Below are 17,964 nucleotides of genomic sequence, written 5' to 3' on the forward strand. Positions count from 1 at the left end.
TTCCCTAAACTTTATTCTTCCTCCTTCCTCCTTCCTTAAACTTCCTCCTTCCTCCTTCCCTAAACTTTATTCTTCCTCCTTCCTCCTTCCTCCTTCCCTAAACTTTATTCTTCCTCCTTCCCTAAACTTCCTCCTTCCCTAAACTTTATTCTTCCTCCTTCCCTAAACTTTATACTTCCTCCTTCCCTAAACCTTATTCTTCCTCCTTCCTCCTTCCCTAAACCTTATTCTTCCTCCTTCCTCCTTCCCTAAACTTTATTCTTCCTCCTTCCCTAAACTTTATTCTTCCTTCTTCCTCCTTCCCTAAACTTTATTCTTCCTCCTTCCCTAAACTTTATTCTTCCTCCTTCCCTAAACTTTATTCTTCCTCCTTCCCTAAACTTTATTCTTCCTCCTTCCCTAAACTTTATTCTTCCTCCTTCCCTAAACTTTATTCTTCCTCCTTCCCTAAACTTTATTCTTCCTCCTTCCCTAAACTTTATTCTTCCTCCTTCCCTAAACTTTATTCTTCCTCCTTCCTCCTTCCCTAAACTTTATTCTTCCTCCTTTTATTTGTCTTCCACCCAGTCTGGACCCCCTTCCTCATACATCCATTTTGGGGTCTGGTAAATGTTGATGTTCGGGGCTTTGAGTGATGTCCTCCTCACCCTGTGTGTTTCTTTTTCTCTACAGTTGGTGTGTGGAGTCGTATTGTCCGCGTCCCTTCAGGTCCCCTCCTGCGGGTGGAAGGCACCGATGTCGCCATCTCCTGTAACGTTAGTGACTATGAGGGCCCCGGAGAGCAGAACTTTGAATGGACATTTTCCCCGGGGTCGGGCCCTGTGGTCAGGGTCCTCAGTACCTGGGATGACACCTTCACAGACGCTGCACTTAAAGGTCGGGTGAGGGCGGGCGACATCCAGCTTCAGAGAACGGGGAACAGCGAGGTCCTCCTCCGGTTACGACAGCTAAGCTCGTCCGACGAGGGGAACTACACCTGCTCCACCCCCAGCACCGACGCCACCGTCAGCGGGAACTACGACGACCATGTGCAGCTGAAAGGTAAGAAATATATGGGGACCGGCAGAAGGCGCCAAATGTTTTTCAATTGCTAGATATCTGTAGTTCTTGAAATTTGAGCCATTTGTATGGAAAAAACATCTGTGTGGAACTCTCATCTTCTTTTACCAGTCTAGAACACCGTATGAGGTGGGCTTCTCCCACCAAGAAAGGAAATGCGTCCCCAAGAGGAGGTCCCTCTGAGACGTGTCGCGTGTGTGTGTGTGTGTGTGTGTGTGTGTGTTTTTTTTGTTTTTTTATTCCTCTGCTTGCTACTGGACACTTTTTTGGAGGTCTTTCCCTGCTCCCTCGTCCTTCAGGACCCCTCCTAGATATGAGTAAGAAGGGTGTATCCCCACCCATGCCCAGCACCATCCATCCCTCCAGTCTCCACACCCAAGCACAGCACCATCCATCCCTCCAGTCTCCACAATGTATATCCCCACCCACGCCCAGCGCCATCCATCCCTCCAGTCTCCACAATGTATATCCCCACCCACGCCCAGCGCCATCCATCCCTCCAGTCTTCACACCATTGCACAGCACCATCCATCCCTCCAGTCTCCACAATGTATATCTCCACCCACGCCCAGCGCCATCCATCCCTCCAGTCTACACACCCTCGCCCAGCACCATCCATCCCTCCAGTCTCCAATGTACATCCCCACCCACGCCCAGCACCATCCATCCATCCATCCCTCCAGTCTCCACAATGTATATCCCCACGCCCAGCACCATCCATCCCTCCAGTCTCCACAATGTATGTTCCACCAACGCCCAGCACCATCCATTCCTCCAATCTCCACAAATTATCCACGCCCAGCACCATCCATCCCTCCAGTCTCCACATCCACGCCCAGCACCATCCATCCCTCCAGTCTCCACAATGTATATCCCCACCCACGCCCAGCACCATCCATCCCTCCAGTCTCCACAATGTATATCCCCTCCCACGCCCAGCGCCATCCATCCCTCCAGTCTTCAATGTACATCCCCACCCACGCCCAGCACCATCCATCCATCCCTCCAGTCTCCACACCCACGCACAGCAGCATCCATCCCTCCAGTCTCCACAATGTATATCCCAACCCACGCCCAGCATCATCCATTCCTCCATTCTCCACAAATTATCCCTGCCCACGCCCAGCACCATCCATCCCAGTCTCCACAATGTATATCCCACCCACGCCCAGCATCCTGGAGAGGGATGGGTGAGACTGGGCATGGATGGGGATACATTGTGGAGAGGAATGGGTGATGCTGGGCGTGGAGTGGGCGTGCCCTGGGGAATGTTGGTGGTCAGCCCTGGGGGGTTGGGCAGGCCTAAAGCTGTGTAAGGGGCCCCAACATTTCTGATGGCTGCCCTGATTGTGATGCATGCATTGCTGTGCTGGGGGCGGAAGCCTTGCTAAAATGCGTCTTGGGGGGGGGGGGGGCAGGCATCCTGGTCCTGTCTAAAGGCCCCAGTACTCATGGAAGCTGCTGTAGCTTGGCGTCACTGCTGTAGTTGTGTGATCCAACGCCACTTCTGGCTTGGGGTGATGTTACTTCTGGGTGCCCAAGCTTTGTTCTTGGCATAGGAGGAAGGGCTAGCTGGTGACCTTCTCCCAGCAACAGCTGCAAGGATGCAACACATAGGGGAGCTTCTGTCCTGGTGGAAAATCGAAGGGCAAGCCAAAACCGACAGGTGAAGGAAATCTCATTGGGGACAAAGACCGCAATACAGAATCCCATCAGAGCTTCGCAACCCTCCCAACTGTTTCCAAATTGGAATGCTTTGGCTGGAGTTCCACAATGAGAGTCCAGGCCTCCTTCTTTGCTTTATATTTAAAGAAGATCTCCGGGGGAACTATAGGAGCAACATTTCCCATAATTCCATGAGAATTCATTGATGTGGGCATTGACCGTTCCTCGATTTGTGGGCGAGTAGCATTTGGGTGCTGTGGAGATTGTACCCTCCCAGAGAAGGAAGTGCCTCACCTCTCCTTCTGTAAATTGATAGCTTAGCCAATCAGATCTCTCCTCTGATCTTTCATCTGTAGGATAGAGATTGAAAGAAAATCCTGATTGCTTGCTGTGGGGTTGCTGACTCGGTGGCCTCTCTTGCAGGTGGAGCTGCACTCACTTTGTAGAATTCAGGAGCAAGTCAGTCCACTCTATGCTGCAAGAGAAAATAATCAGCCCTAACTTTTTTTATTTTATTTTTTATTTTAAAGAGAACCTGTGCTTTGATCCAATTGCCATTCTGTAAGAGGTGGTACTGCCAGGGGTTTCACCCCTGTGCTGGTCTCGGCTCCTCGGGAGCCCCAAACCCCAGAACCTCCCACAAATGCTCGGAATGGCCTTTTCTAGAAATAGTAGCGAGGCACGCATTGTGGGATGCCGGGACCTGCCGGAGTACAGCTTGGCACTCCTATACGTGTTTGGATTTTGCTAGCGAGACACTTTTTAAAGGCTTTGCGGGTCCTGGGATTGGTCCAGCTTCACTCTGTGGTTGATACGTGGGAAGCCCCATCATTCTCTCTGCTTTAATCAGGACTTTATTTATGTTGGAAAACTCTCTGAACCTTTTTTTCCTTTGTTCCTTCCAAAAGTCGCTGTCAGTGGTGAGTAGATGAGTCTGCTGCCTCCTGCTGGTTGTGTTCAGAAATGCAGACCCAAAGATGTACATTAGATTTACTCACTGCGGACCCCCCCAGCCCCCACACATGCATATCTCAGCAACTTACCCTACTCCAATCTCGAAGTGTAAGTCCACTTAGATACCTGGGGACACTTACCCAATGATGACCTCCCCTGGGGACACTTACCCAATGATAACCTCCCCTGGGGACACTTTCCCAATGATAACCTCCCTGACTGAATGTCAACCGATCTGCAAATGTTATAATTTACAGCTTTTGGATGGAGAATATTTTATATAAGTGTTCTCTAATTCTTGGCTTTCTATAGATTTGTAATAAATTCTATGGCTGCACTTTAGAACAGCAAGAACATTGTAGCTGGTGATGGCCCAGGATTGGTAAATGCCTTTACATGGGGCCAGCGTATGATAATCCATGGCCTGGGATTGGGGATCTCTTCCATACAGGACCAGCATATAGTAATCCATGGCCTGGGATTGGGGAACTCTTCCATACAGGACCAGCATATAGTAATCCATGGCCCGAGATTGTGGAACTTTTTATCATGGGATTGGCATATATCTATTCGTAGACCAGAATTGGCGAACTCTTCCATACAGGATTGATTCCTGTATTTGACTCCTCTGCATGGCACCGACCTATGGTAATCCATGGCCTGGGATTGGGAAACTTCTCCTTTTACGAGACCATCATGTGCCCATGGCCTTGGCTTGGGGAACTCTTCTGCATGGGACTGACCTATGGTAATCCATGGCCTGGGATTGGGAAACTTCTCCTACTTAGGAGACCAGCATGTGGTAATCCATAGCCTGGGATTGGGAAACCTCTCCTACTTAGGAGACCAGCATGTGGTGATCCATGACCTGGGATTGGGAAACTTTTCCATACAGGAGCGGCATATAGTAATCAATGAACCGGGATGGTGGAACTTTCTCACAAGGGATTGGCATATATCAATTTGTGGACCAGAATTTGCAAACTCTTCCATACAGGATTGATTCAGGTAATCCATGGATTTGGCTTGGGAAACTCTTCTATATGGGACTGACATATGGTAATCCATGGCCTGTGATTGGGAAACGTCTCCTTTACGAGACCATTATGTGGTGATCCATGACCTGGCATTGGTGGACTCTTCCGTACAGGACCAGCATATAGTAATCCATGAACCGGGATGGTGGAACTTTTTCACATGGGATTGGCATATATTAATCTATGGTCCTGGATTGGGGAACTCTTCTGTACGGGACGGACATGTGGTAATGCATGGCATAGGATTGGGGAAATTTCTCCTCACGAGACGGCATATATTTATGACCCAAGATTCAGGAACTCCCCTGTACGGACAGCATATAGTAATCCATGGCCTGGGTTCAGTCATCTCCTCTACCAATCCTGGACAATGGATTACCATTTTACCAAACTTGGGCCAAAATTACTACATGCTGGTTCTGTACAGAGGAGTTCACCAAGCCCGGAACATGCTGGTCTCATATGGTGGAGTCCATGGGGGGGGCTTCACAGTTTACCAATCCTGAGCAATGGATTACCATATCCTGGTCCTGAATAAACGGTGAAGCCCCCCATTAACTCCACCGCATGAGACCAGCATGTCCTGGGCTTGGTGAACTCCTCTGTACAGAACTGTGATATAAGTAATTCATGGCCCAAGTTTATTTTCTTTTATTTTCTTTTCTTTTCCTTTCTTTTCCTTTCTTTTTCTTTCTTTTTCTTTTCCTTTCTTTTTCTTTTCCTTTCTTTCTTTTTTCTTTCTTTTTTCTTTCCTTTCTTTTTTTTTCTTTTCTTCTTTCCTTCTTTTCTTTTTTTTTTTTTTTTTTTTTTTCTTTTTTTTTTCTTTTCTTTCTTTCTCCTCGATTGGTGAATAGTGAAGTCCTCTGTTCTGGACCAGCATCTAATACTTTGTGGTCCAAGATTGATGTACTCCAGACAGGAACGTAATAGAGTAATCCATGGCCTGGGACTGGCCTAAAGATCTAGTAATCCATGGCCAGGGTTTGGTGAACTTTCTCTGTACAGAAGCGCCATATAATGATCCATGGACCTGGATGGGTTAACGTCTTGGCATGGTACAGAGATTTACTAATAGATTGCCTGGGATCAGTGAACTCCTCCATACAGGATCAGTATTTGGTAATCCATGGCCTGGGACTGGTGAACTCCTCCATGTGGAACCAGGATATAGTAATTCATGGCCTGAGATTGGTGAATGCCTCTGTATGGGATTGAGATAAAGTAAGGCAATGCTTGGGATTTGTGAACATTTTCATATGGGACTGGCATAAATGTATCTATATCCTGGTCCTGTATGGAGGAGCTTTATCTTGGAATATAGATACATTTTATGCTGGTCCCATATGAAAAAGTTTACCAATCCCGGACCATGGGTTACCATATGCCAGTCTTGTACAAAAGCTTACACCAATCTCAGGCAATGGACTGCCATATCCCAGTCCTGTACAGGCGCCTTCACCAATCCCGGGACACGAATTGCTATATCCTGGTTCCACGCGGAGGAGTTCACCAGTCCCAGGCCATGGATTACTATATGCTGGTCCTGTATCGAGGAGCTCACTGATACCAAGGCAACCTATTAGTAAATCTCAGTAAATCTTACTTCATCCCGGTCCTGTATGGAGGAGTTCACCAATCCTGGGCCATGGATTACGTCCTGTATGGAGGAGTTCACCAATCCCAGCCATGGATTACTCCATCCCAGTCCTGTATGGAGGAGTTGACCAATCCCGGCCATGGATTACTTCATCCCGGTCCTGTATGGAGGAGTTCACCAATCCTGGGCCATGGATTACGTCCTGTATGGAGGAGTTCACCAATCCCAGCCATGGATTACTTCATCCCGGTCCTGTATGGAGGAGTTCACCAATCCCGGGCCATGGATTACTTCATCCCGGTCCTGTATGGAGGAGTTCACCAATCCCGGGCCATGGATTACTTCATCCCGGTCCTGTATGGAGGAGTTCACCAATCCTGGGCCATGGATTACTTCATCCCGGTCCTGTATGGAGGAGTTCACCAATCCTGGGCCATGGATTACTTCATCCCGGTCCTGTATGGAGGAGTTCACCAATCCTGGGCCATGGATTACTCCGTCCTGGTCACCAATTCCGGGCCATGGATTACTTTTGTCCTGGTCCTATATGGAGGAGTTCACCAATCTCAGGCCAAAGTAACCGATGACCCAGGATTGGTGAACTCTTCTGTATGAGATCAGCATATAGCAATCCATGGTCTGGGAATAATGAACCCTGGCTCTTCCTTCTTGTTTCTTCTGGACATTTTAGGTTTATGTAAAGCCAAAGCATTATTTTTAGTTTTGGATGGAGTAGGGATTGTTTAAGACCCCCTCAGTTTTATTGCCATCCAGTTGGGGAGATTTCCTTTCACTTCCTATCCAAGAGACACATCAGGAAGTGAGAGAATTCCCCTCTCGGACAGGTGTCCCCATTGGAATATTTCCTCTTCCTGTTCTGGGGACCACAAATTGTAAGATTTCCCTTTCAGCTACGGTGACACCAGAACAAAGTGGGTGGCACAGGCAGGAGTAGGAAACTTTCCCCCGGAGTCCTCACACTTCTACAATCCATCCAACTGTAAGAAAAAAATAAGTTTGCGCTCTACATACACTTTTTAGAGTTGATCTACCAGAAATCTTCTATGTAATGAAGTTCTGTCTCTTGTTAAACACGTCTCCCATAGATGTCCCCCATTTTCTATAAACGAGGGAAGTGAGGACACTGTCTGGGGCCCTGTTCATGGCGTCCTGGGTACCAGGCAGAGTGACCCTTCGTGTGACCTTCAGAATCCTTTTTGAAGTTGTGTTTGAAGAAAGAAGTGCCCCCAGGGGGTGGTTGGGGTGGGGGGTTGTGCTGACATAGAACAGATCTCCATTCAGTGGGGGGTCTCCGCTGCACAATGACATGCCGAGTTCTCCTATAAGGAGGACGCTACAATACTGTACATACAATACATTGGCCAGAGGGCGGCCATGTTTGGCCTAGTATTCCTATAATATATTCCTTTATTAACCCCTGAAGTGCCTGACTTACACTTGTATGGCGGGAAAGCCGCAAGCTCCTTGTACTGTCTGGATCCTCCATCGCTCTCCCCCTGTCTCGTCTGCACTATGGTGGACTAGATACTCTGAGGGTTCCTCTTGGACTTGTAGTCCTGCATAGACTCTGATTCAGCAAGGTACACAATGCCCATTTCACATCACACCTCCACATTTACATACTTGTGGGGCCCTTCATATTCATTTAAAACCTCACCATCTCGGGGCCACCAGCCAGGTATCTGAAAAAGAACAGATCCAGTCTGTACGGACATCTGACCTTGTGGGGGGGCAGAGGACATCTGACCTTGTGGGGGGGCAGAGGACATCTGGCCTTGTGGGGGGGCAGAGGACATCTGGCCTTGTGGGGGGGCAACGGACATCTGGCCTTGTGGGGGGCCGAGGACATCTGACCTTGTGGGGGGGGGGCAACGGACATCTGACCTTGTGTGGGCCGAGGACATCTGGGGTTATCCATAATTTTTTTTTTTTTTTAGAAATTTTTAAAATAGTCAGAGATGGGCAATTAAATTCAGGAACCACTACGACCACTACATGAGATGGAAGGCTGTTCTAAAGGGCTAGTCCACCCAAAAGCGTTGTTTCAGTTCTAATGGCAGTCTGTTGGGATGAGCCACTTGCTGGCTCCTGTGTGTCCCCGGGGATTTTCCTGGTTCTGGTCCATCAACCTCGGTGATGTTTCCCTATTGCGCTCTTCATATTCTAAGATAAAACCCAACAAGGATGGTTGGAGCTCCTCAAAAATGCTGCAGCTGGTGAACAAAACCAGAACTCCAGTACAGAGATGCCCATTAAATGGAGGAAACTAAACTGAATGATCAGTTCTGGGTGGACTGACCCTTTAAGGAACATGGGGAACACAAGGCTCCAATGATGGTAATGTAAAGGGCTCACAAGGGTTTGTTCTGCATCGCCAACCTGTCATGTATTGGGTCTCTGGGGTTTGTCCTGCACCAATCCTAATGCCTCTCTCCTTCTCTCTCTAGTGATCCCCGACACGCTGAGCCTGCACGGCCCGAAGGGACGTTCGACCACTGTGCGCAATGTGACGGAAGGAGGGTCCTTCCAGCTGCAGTGCCAGGCGGGCTTCTCCGATTCAGCCGCTCACACTCACCTGTCCCTGACCTGGGAGCGACAGACGGCAGGCTCCACCTCCAGCAAGGTCCTGACACTGACCCACCTAGGGCGTTTCCAGCCTGGACCGGACTATGCTGACCGATACAATCACGGGGAGGTGCGGCTGGACACGGCCGGGTCTGACAAGTTCCAGCTGACTGTAGATGGCGCCCAGACATCTGATGGAGGGGATTACAGCTGTGTGGCCCAGACCTGGGTGCAGGGGCCCGATGGCTGGGAGAAGATCCAGGAGAAGAAAGTGGGCGTGGCTCAGGTGGAGGTTTGGCCAATGGGTGAGTGAGGGGGCGGAGCCTGTGTTGACTGACTGTTTGTGTCCCATGGATAACACGGGAGGTCTGTTACCAGCTTGTCCCGTATAATGATCTTCTGTAATGTGGATAATAGAAATGGTTAATAATGAAGGGAAGCTGGGAATGGCAGTTCAGCATTTCTCGGATTAGCCATCAAATGCACGCAACCTATGATCCGAACACGCCAGGTCCCCTCTCTGCGTTTCCCCCCGACTGAGCCACATCCCTCCAGTCCAACATGATCCCATCCCGGGGGTCTTCAAGATTAGACCCCCAGCCCAGACCCTTCAACATTAGACTCCCATAACCCTAGGTGTCCCCCAAGCTGAGCCCCATGCCAACACAGCCCCAGCCCAGGACCATTGGGATTAGACTACCACTACCTTGTGTATCCCAAAACCAAGCCCCCTCCCCTTGGTTCAACACAATTCTAGCTCCTCACCCTTGGAGATTAGTCTCGCCTTCAAGATTAGAGATTCCCATAACCTTATGGGTCCCAAAACCCAAGCCCTGTCCCCCCTTCAATCCAGTGCAACCGCAACCCAGGCCCTTTGAGATTAGACTCGCACTACTTTGCATGTTCTAGTACTGAGCTCCATCCCTTCAATCCAACCCAGACCTAACTATGGGCCTTTTGAGATTGGGTTACCTCTACCCTGTGTATCCTCATGCTAAACCCTATCTCTCCAATCCAACACAACCCCAGAGCAGGCCTTTTGAAAACTAGACTTCCATTACCCCACGTTTCCCTGTAAACTGCGCCCCATCCCTCCGATCCAACATGACCCCAGCCGGGCACCTTCAACATTAGACTCCTGTTATCGTATGTCCCAAAACTGAGCTCCTTCCCTTTAACCCAGCCCTATTTCTAGGTCTTTTGAGATTGGGCTACCATTACCCTGTCCTCAAGCTAAACCCCATCTCTTCAGACCAACACGACCCCAGGGGAAGCCTTTTGTAATTATGGTGGTATAAGTTAGAAAGATGGCAACTCGTCCTTCCGAAAATGTCACTTTATTACATCTGAGCGTTGCACTTTTCTTCTTTTGGGACTAGACTTCTTTTACCCCGTGTCCCTATAAACTGAGCCCCATCCGGGCCCTTCACGATTAGACTCCCGTTGTCTTTGTCCTAAAACTGAGCTCCGTCCTTTCAATCCAATCCAACTTGACCACAGCTTGAGCCCTTGGAGATTATGCTCTCTCACTACCTTGTGTGTCCCAAAACTGAGCCCCATCCCTCCAATCCAACATGACCCCAGCCGGGCCCTTCACGATTAGACTCCCGTCGTCTTTGTATGTCCTAAAACTAAGCTCCGTCCCTTTTAATCCATTCCACAGCTTGGGCCCTTGGAGATTAGGCTCTCACTACCATGTGTCCCCCAAAACTGAGCCACATCCCTTCAATCCAACACAGCCCTAGTTTCTGGCCTTTGGAGATTAGGCTACCATTGCCCTGTGTGTTCTCAAGATAAACCCCCATCCCTTAAATCAAACACAACCACAATGTGGGCCCTTAAACATAATATCCCATTATCTTGTGTGTTCCCAAAGCTGGGCCCCTTCCTTCAAATCCAGCACAACTCCAGTCTCCCCTTCAGTATTAGATTCCCATTACCTTATGGGTCCCAAAACCTGAGTCCTGTCCCCTTCAATCCAGCGCAACCACAACTCGGGCCCTTTGAGATTGGGCACCCACTACATTGCGTGTCCCAGAACTGAGCCCCATCCCTCAAATCAAACCCAACCCTAGCTCTGGGCCTTTTTGAAATTGGGTTACCTCTACCATGTGTATCCTCGCGCTAAACCCCATCTCTCCAATCCAACACGACCCCAGAGCAGGCCTTTTGCGATTGGATTTCATTACCCCATGTGTCCCTATAAGCCAAGCCCTATCCCTCCTCCAATCCAACATGACCCCAGCCGGGAACTTTCCAAGATTAGACGCCCGTTATCTTTGTATGTCCCAAAAGTGAGCTTCATCCCTCTAATCCAATCCAGCATGACCACAGCTTGGGCTCTTGGAGATTGGGCTCTCACTACCTATGTGTCCCAAAAATCTGACCCATCACCATTATCCTATGTCTCCCAAAACCGAGCGCCTTCCCTTTAATCCAAAATGATGCCAGCCTGCGCCCTAGAGAATATACTCTGCATTATCTATGGGGGAGCGACGCCATTAATAAGTCTTTTCCCATGCCTCTTGTATTGTAGATCTGACAGTGACCATACCGATGAAGGAAGTGGAGGTCCAAGAGGGGTCCCCCCTCACCCTTCCCTGCCAGGTGTCTCTGGACTCCAATGTTCCAGTGCTGATCCAAGTCCGCTGGTTCCGGTCCGATGGTGGAGACATTCAAGAGCTGCCCGGGGGACCCGACCCAGAACCGTCCCAGGAGAGGACCTACACCCACAAGCTGGAGGTGCCCCAGGCTCGGATCTCGGGGGATTACACGTGTCGGGGCTCCGCTTGGACCCCGCTGAGGGATGGCAGCTGGAAGAAAGCGGCAGAGCAGACGTCCGATGCTGTCAAGGTGAAGGTGGTCTCTGAAGGTAAGTGATCCTGTTAACCCCATGTGCTCTTGGTATGTCAGATATAATGCGGCTGGGGACATCAAGGATGAGAGGAGGTTGCTCCTGGTTGTATTTTTTTATAAAAAAAAAATAATTGAGTATGGCTTAATTTTTTATTTATTTTTTGGCCACTGGGGTTGACGGCACCAAGGCCTCTATATATATATATATATATATATATATATATATATATATAATATATATATATATATATTATATATATATAAATGTTTATTTAATTTTTTTTAATATACAGTATATGCAAAACCTCCCCCACCTCAGGCCGGAGACCCCTACAGCCCTGGTACTGCATCAATGTCTTGGGAAAAACAAAGCCTAAATAACGGATAATGAATTATTAATAATAATAATAATAATAATAATAATAATAATAATATTATTAAAAAATAAAACTAGGAACTCCCTATCCTCAGACCAGAAGCTCCCCACAGCTTTGTTGCTGACATACCTGATGTCTTAATGAGGGGGAAAAAAATATATATATATATAAAAATAGGAACAACCCACTTCCCCAGACCAGAGATCCCCACCGTTTTGTCGCTGCCATACTTTAATGTATTAATGGGTGTAAAAATATAAATTAAAAAAATCCATATAAATGTATTATAAATATTTTTTTCATTCGACCACTGGGGATGGCAGTGGTAAAGCTGTAGGGGTCTGTGGTGTAAGGATGGTGGTTTGTTCCTAGTTCATTTTTATTATGTCTTAATGGGGGGGAAAAAAAGATAATAAAAGGAGTTTAAATATATATTTATTTATTTTTATTATAAAAAAATATATATTATTATTATTATTATTATTATTATTATTATTATTATTATTATTATTATAATAAAATTTTATATATATATATATATATATATATATATATATATATATATATATATATATATATATATATATATATATATATATATATATATATATATATATATATATATATATATATATATATATATATATATATATATATATATATATATATATATATATATAAATTTTATTATAATAATAATAATAATGAGTAGTGATATATTTTTTTTACAATAAATTAATAAATATTATATTTATATATATATATATATATATATATATATATATATCGCTACTCAATAATAATAATGAGTAGTGATATATATATATATTTTTTTATAATAAAAAAATAATAAATTAATATATATAATTTTTTTTATTATAAAAAAATATATATTACCACTTATTATTACCACTTAATAATAATATATATATATATATATATATATATATATATATATATATATATATATATATATATATATATATATATATATATATATATATATATATATATATATATATATATATATATATATATATATATATATATATATATATATATATATATATATATATATATAAATTTTCTTTTTTTTTATTATAAAAAAAATATATATTTAAACTACTTTTTTTATTATCTTTTTTTTTTTCCATTAAGACATCATGAATGACTGTGCCAAGGCTGCAGAGTTCTCCAGTCTGATGTGTGTCGGGGGGATGGGCTGTATCTAGTTTTTTTTTTATTTTATATTAAAAAAAAAAAAATGGGGATTTAATTACATTTTATGTTAATTTTGTACTATTTAATCTATCATTCATTATCATTTTTGTTATCTTTTATTATTTTTCATGAAGCTACTCGTGTTGTCAGTGCTGATGCTGTGGGGGTGTCTGGTCTTGGTGGGGGAGGGGGGAAGAATTTCCTTTTTTTTTTTTTTCGGGTTAATACAAGTAGATTGCGCCTCTTCACGTCACCCTCGGCTGACTCTTCCTTCCTACATCGGACCTCCTGCTGGGTTGTGTGATTAGCGCTTCTCGCTTCAGCGCGTCCAATCCCGCCAGCCGCACCTGATCTGCGCAGGCCGCCGGAATTTAATTAATAGGAATCTCCAGAGGTGCAATAAATGTGATGGCGGCCCGAGAAATTTTGTCATTTTAAGGGCCGACTCCGGCCCAGACTTTTATTTTTTATTTTTTTGAAATGGCGTGCCCTCTGTGTTTCCAAGAGGGACTTTCCCATCACTTGTGTCGCAAAACAGAAAAGCGAAATTCCCCTCCGTTTATAAAAAATAATATTCTTCCACTTTCCGCTCTGAGCTTTTATGACTGCAAAACAAATTACATTTTGGCAACCATGGCAACAGTACACCTTGCTTTGTATGTAGTTTTTATGGCAGACTTCTCCTGTAATTGTCTCATGGAAGCCTGCATGGAATTTATAGGCCTCGTCGGCGCTCCTCTCCAGCAGGAAATGCCTTCCCGTATGCCGGCTGCTCTCTGTGTGTGGCCGCGACTCGTCCAGGAATATAACCCCCCCCCCTCACCTCCGGGAACTTTTTGGATTTTCCTCTCTGCCTTTTAATGTATTGGAAAGGTTTTATCACTCTTCACCGGCCTCAAATCACAGATTGGATTACATTATATAAAGGTGGAAATCCTATGGCTGATCGGGGGTGCAGATTGTGTGGGTGGGCCTCCTCCGTCCATCCCGATTTATTGGCTGAGGTTCTGGTGGGATCCACTTCCAGGGCCTGCGACTGAAATCTAGATCTGTCCCTGTGGCCTCTCTCATGTCCCTGTGGCCCCTCTTTCGTCGTCCCTGTGGCCCCTCTTTCGTCGTCCCTGTGGCCCCTCTTTCGTCGTCCCTGTGGCCCCTCTTTCGTCGTCCCTGTGGCCCCTCTCTCGTCGTCCCTGTGGCCCCTCTCTCGTCGTCCCTGTGGCCCCTCTCTCGTCGTCCCTGTGGCCCCTCTCTCGTCGTCCCTGTGGCCCCTCTCTCGTCGTCCCTGTGGCCCCTCTCTCGTCGTCCCTGTGGCCCCTCTCTCGTCGTCCCTGTGGCCCCTCTCTCGTCGTCCCTGTGGCCCCTCTCTCGTCGTCCCTGTGGCCCCTCTCTCGTCGTCCCTGTGGCCCCTCTCTCGTCGTCCCTGTGGCCCCTCTCTCGTCGTCCCTGTGGCCCCTCTCTCGTCGTCCCTGTGGCCCCTCTCTCGTCGTCCCTGTGGCCCCTCTCTCGTCGTCCCTGTGGCCCCTCTCTCGTCGTCCCTGTGGCCCCTCTCTCGTCGTCCCTGTGGCCCCTCTCTCGTCGTCCCTGTGGCCCCTCTCTCGTCGTCCCTGTGGCCCCTCTCTCGTCGTCCCTGTGGCCCCTCTCTCGTCGTCCCTGTGGCCCCTCTCTCGTCGTCCCTGTGGCCCCTCTCTCGTCGTCCCTGTGGCCCCTCTCTCGTCGTCCCTGTGGCCCCTCTCTCGTCGTCCCTGTGGCCCCTCTCTCGTCGTCCCTGTGGCCCCTCTCTCGTCGTCCCTGTGGCCCCTCTTTCGTCGTCCCTGTGGCCCCTCTTTCGTCGTCCCTGTGGCCCCTCTTTCGTCGTCCCCTCTTTCGTCGTCCCTGTGGCCCCTCTTTCGTCGTCCCCTCTTTCGTCGTCCCTGTGGCCCCTCTTTCGTCGTCCCCTCTTTCGTCGTCCCTGTGGCCCCTCTTTCGTCGTCCCTGTGGCCCCTCTTTCGTCGTCCCTGTGGCCCCTCTCTCGTCGTCCCCTCTTTCGTCGTCCCTGTGGCCCCTCTCTCGTCGTCCCCTCTTTCGTCGTCCCTGTGGCCCCTCTCTCGTCGTCCCCTCTTTCGTCGTCCCTGTGGCCCCTCTCTCGTCGTCCCTGTGGCCCCTCTCTCGTCGTCCCTGTGGCCCCTCTCTCGTCGTCCCTGTGGCCCCTCTCTCGTCGTCCCTGTGGCCCCTCTCTCGTCGTCCCTGTGGCCCCTCTCTCGTCGTCCCTGTGGCCCCTCTCTCGTCGTCCCTGTGGCCCCTCTCTCGTCGTCCCTGTGGCCCCTCTCTCGTCGTCCCTGTGGCCCCTCTCTCGTCGTCCCTGTGGCCCCTCTCTCGTCGTCCCTGTGGCCCCTCTCTCGTCGTCCCTGTGGCCCCTCTCTCGTCGTCCCTGTGGCCCCTCTCTCGTCGTCCCTGTGGCCTCTCTTATACACCCTGATCTTTCCTTCCCTGTGATCTGTTACACCCCTATCTACCTTTACATCACATCAGAGAGTTCACAAGGGAAGGGTAGATAGGGGTGCAGTGCCGATCCTGACCTCCCTGGGGCCCTAAGCTAAATTACATGTCACAATAAAGATTAAAGTTGAGAAACGCGTACCTTGACATCTTGCATTAATGTGAGAAGCAAGGGGTGCTGACTTCTTACCTCTTCTCCCATGCAGCCAGCGAGTTGAGAAGTGGGGTGAGGGGCTGAAAATGACTTCTTACCAGGCGGGGCCTCTAGTTATTTTCGGGGGCCCTCCGCAACTTTGCGGGGCCCTAAGCGGCTTGCATAGTGAGCCTATAGGGCGGATCGGCCCTGTAGGGGTGTAACAGAGATCACATCAGAGAATGTGATCTGTTACACCCCTATCTACCTTTCCTTGTGATCTGTCACACTCCTTCCTCTATCTACCTGATCTACCTTTCCCTGTGATCTCTGTTACACCCCTACCTACCTTTTCCCTGTGATCTCTGCCCCCCCCCATATCTACCTTTCCCTGTGATCTCTGCCCCCCCCTAGCTACCTTTACATCACATCAGAGAGATCACAAGGGAAGGGTAGATAGGGGTGTAACAGAGATCACACCAGAGAGATCAGAGAATATGATCTGTTAGACCCCTATCTACCTTTCCTTGTGATCTGTCACACTCCTTCCACCATCTACCTGATCTTCCTTTCCCTGTGATCTCTGTTACACCCCTATCTACCTTTACATCACATCAGAGAGATCACAAGGGAAGGGTAGATAGGGGTGCAGTGCCGATCCTGACCTCCCTGGGGCCCTAAGCTAAATTACATGTCACAATAAAGATTAAAGTTGAGAAACGCGTACCTTGACATCTTACATTAATGTGAGAAGCAAGGGGTGCTGACTTCTTACCTCTTCTCCCATGCAGCCAGCGAGTTGAGAAGCGGGGTGAGGGGCTGAAAATTTACTCTATTTATTTTCGGGGGCCCACCGCAACTTTGCGGGGGCCCTAAGCGGCTTGCATAGTGAGCCTATAGGGCGGATCGGCCCTGTAGGGGTGTAACAGAGATCACATCAGAGAGATCAGATCAGACACCTATCTACCTTTCCTTGTGATCTGTTACACCCCTTCCTCCATCTACCTGATCTACCCGTCCCTGTGATCTCTGTTACACCCCTATCTACCTTTCCCTGTGATCTCTGTCCCCCCTATCTACCTTTCCCTGTGATCTCTGTTACACCCCTATCTACCTTTCCCTGTGATCTCTGTTACACCCCTATCTACCTTTCCCTGTGATCTCTGTTACACCCCTATCTACCTTTCCCTGTGATCTCTGTTACACCCCTATCTACCTTTCCCTGTGATCTCTGTTACACCCCTATCTACCTTTCCCTGTGATCTCTGTTACACCCCTATCTACCTTTCCCTGTGATCTCTGTTACACCCCTATCTACCTTTCCCTGTGATCTCTGTTACACCTCTATCTACCTTTTACATCACATCAGAGAAATCACAGGGAAAGGTAGATAGGGGTGTAACAGATCACTGATGTGATGTAATGTGATCCTTTCCACCCCTATCTACTTTTCCCTGTGATCTCTGCCCCCCCTATCTACCTTTCCCTGTGATCTCTGTTCCACCCCTATCTACCTTTCCCTGTGATCTCTGTTCCACCCCTATCTACCTTTCCCTGTGATCTCTGCCCCCCCCCCGATCTACCTTTCCCTGTGATCTCTGCCCCCCCCTATCTACCTTTCCCTGTGATCTCTGTTACACCCCCATCTACCTTTCCCTGTGATCTCTGTTACACCCCTATCTACCTTTCCCTGTGATCTCTGTTACACCCCGATCTACCTTTCCCTGTGATCTCTGCCCCCCCCGATCTACCTTTCCCTGTGATCTCTGCCCCCCCCCCTATCTACCTTTCCCTGTGATCTCTGTTACACCCCCATCTACCTTTCCCTGTGATCTCTGTTACACCCCTATCTACCTTTCCCTGTGATCTCTGTTCCACCCCCCCTATCTACCTTTCCCTGTGATCTGTTACACCCCTATCTACCTTTCCCTGTGATCTCTGCCCCCCCCCCCATCTACCTTTCCCTGTGATCTCTCCCCCCCCCCCCCCATCTACCTTTCCCTG

At 48.1% G+C, this 17,964-nt stretch overlaps 1 protein-coding gene across 1 annotated transcript in view; it reads left to right on the forward strand.

Annotated features, from left to right (window-relative positions):
* Nucleotides 1–644: 644 nt before the first annotated feature.
* The window catches only part of PTGFRN (prostaglandin F2 receptor inhibitor), a gene marked incomplete at its 5' end in the record, with an annotated part of 28,299 nt that continues 10,979 nt past the window's right edge, over nt 645–17,964 (forward strand). The window contains 3 exons of the mRNA XM_040334196.1: nt 645–1,041; nt 8,781–9,203; nt 11,435–11,770. Coding sequence (XP_040190130.1) covers nt 645–1,041; nt 8,781–9,203; nt 11,435–11,770 — 1,156 coding nt within the window. The remainder of the gene's footprint in view (nt 1,042–8,780; nt 9,204–11,434; nt 11,771–17,964) is intronic.

Source organism: Rana temporaria (genome assembly GCF_905171775.1).
Source record: "Rana temporaria chromosome 2 unlocalized genomic scaffold, aRanTem1.1 chr2q, whole genome shotgun sequence".
Taxonomy (NCBI): domain Eukaryota; kingdom Metazoa; phylum Chordata; class Amphibia; order Anura; family Ranidae; genus Rana; species Rana temporaria.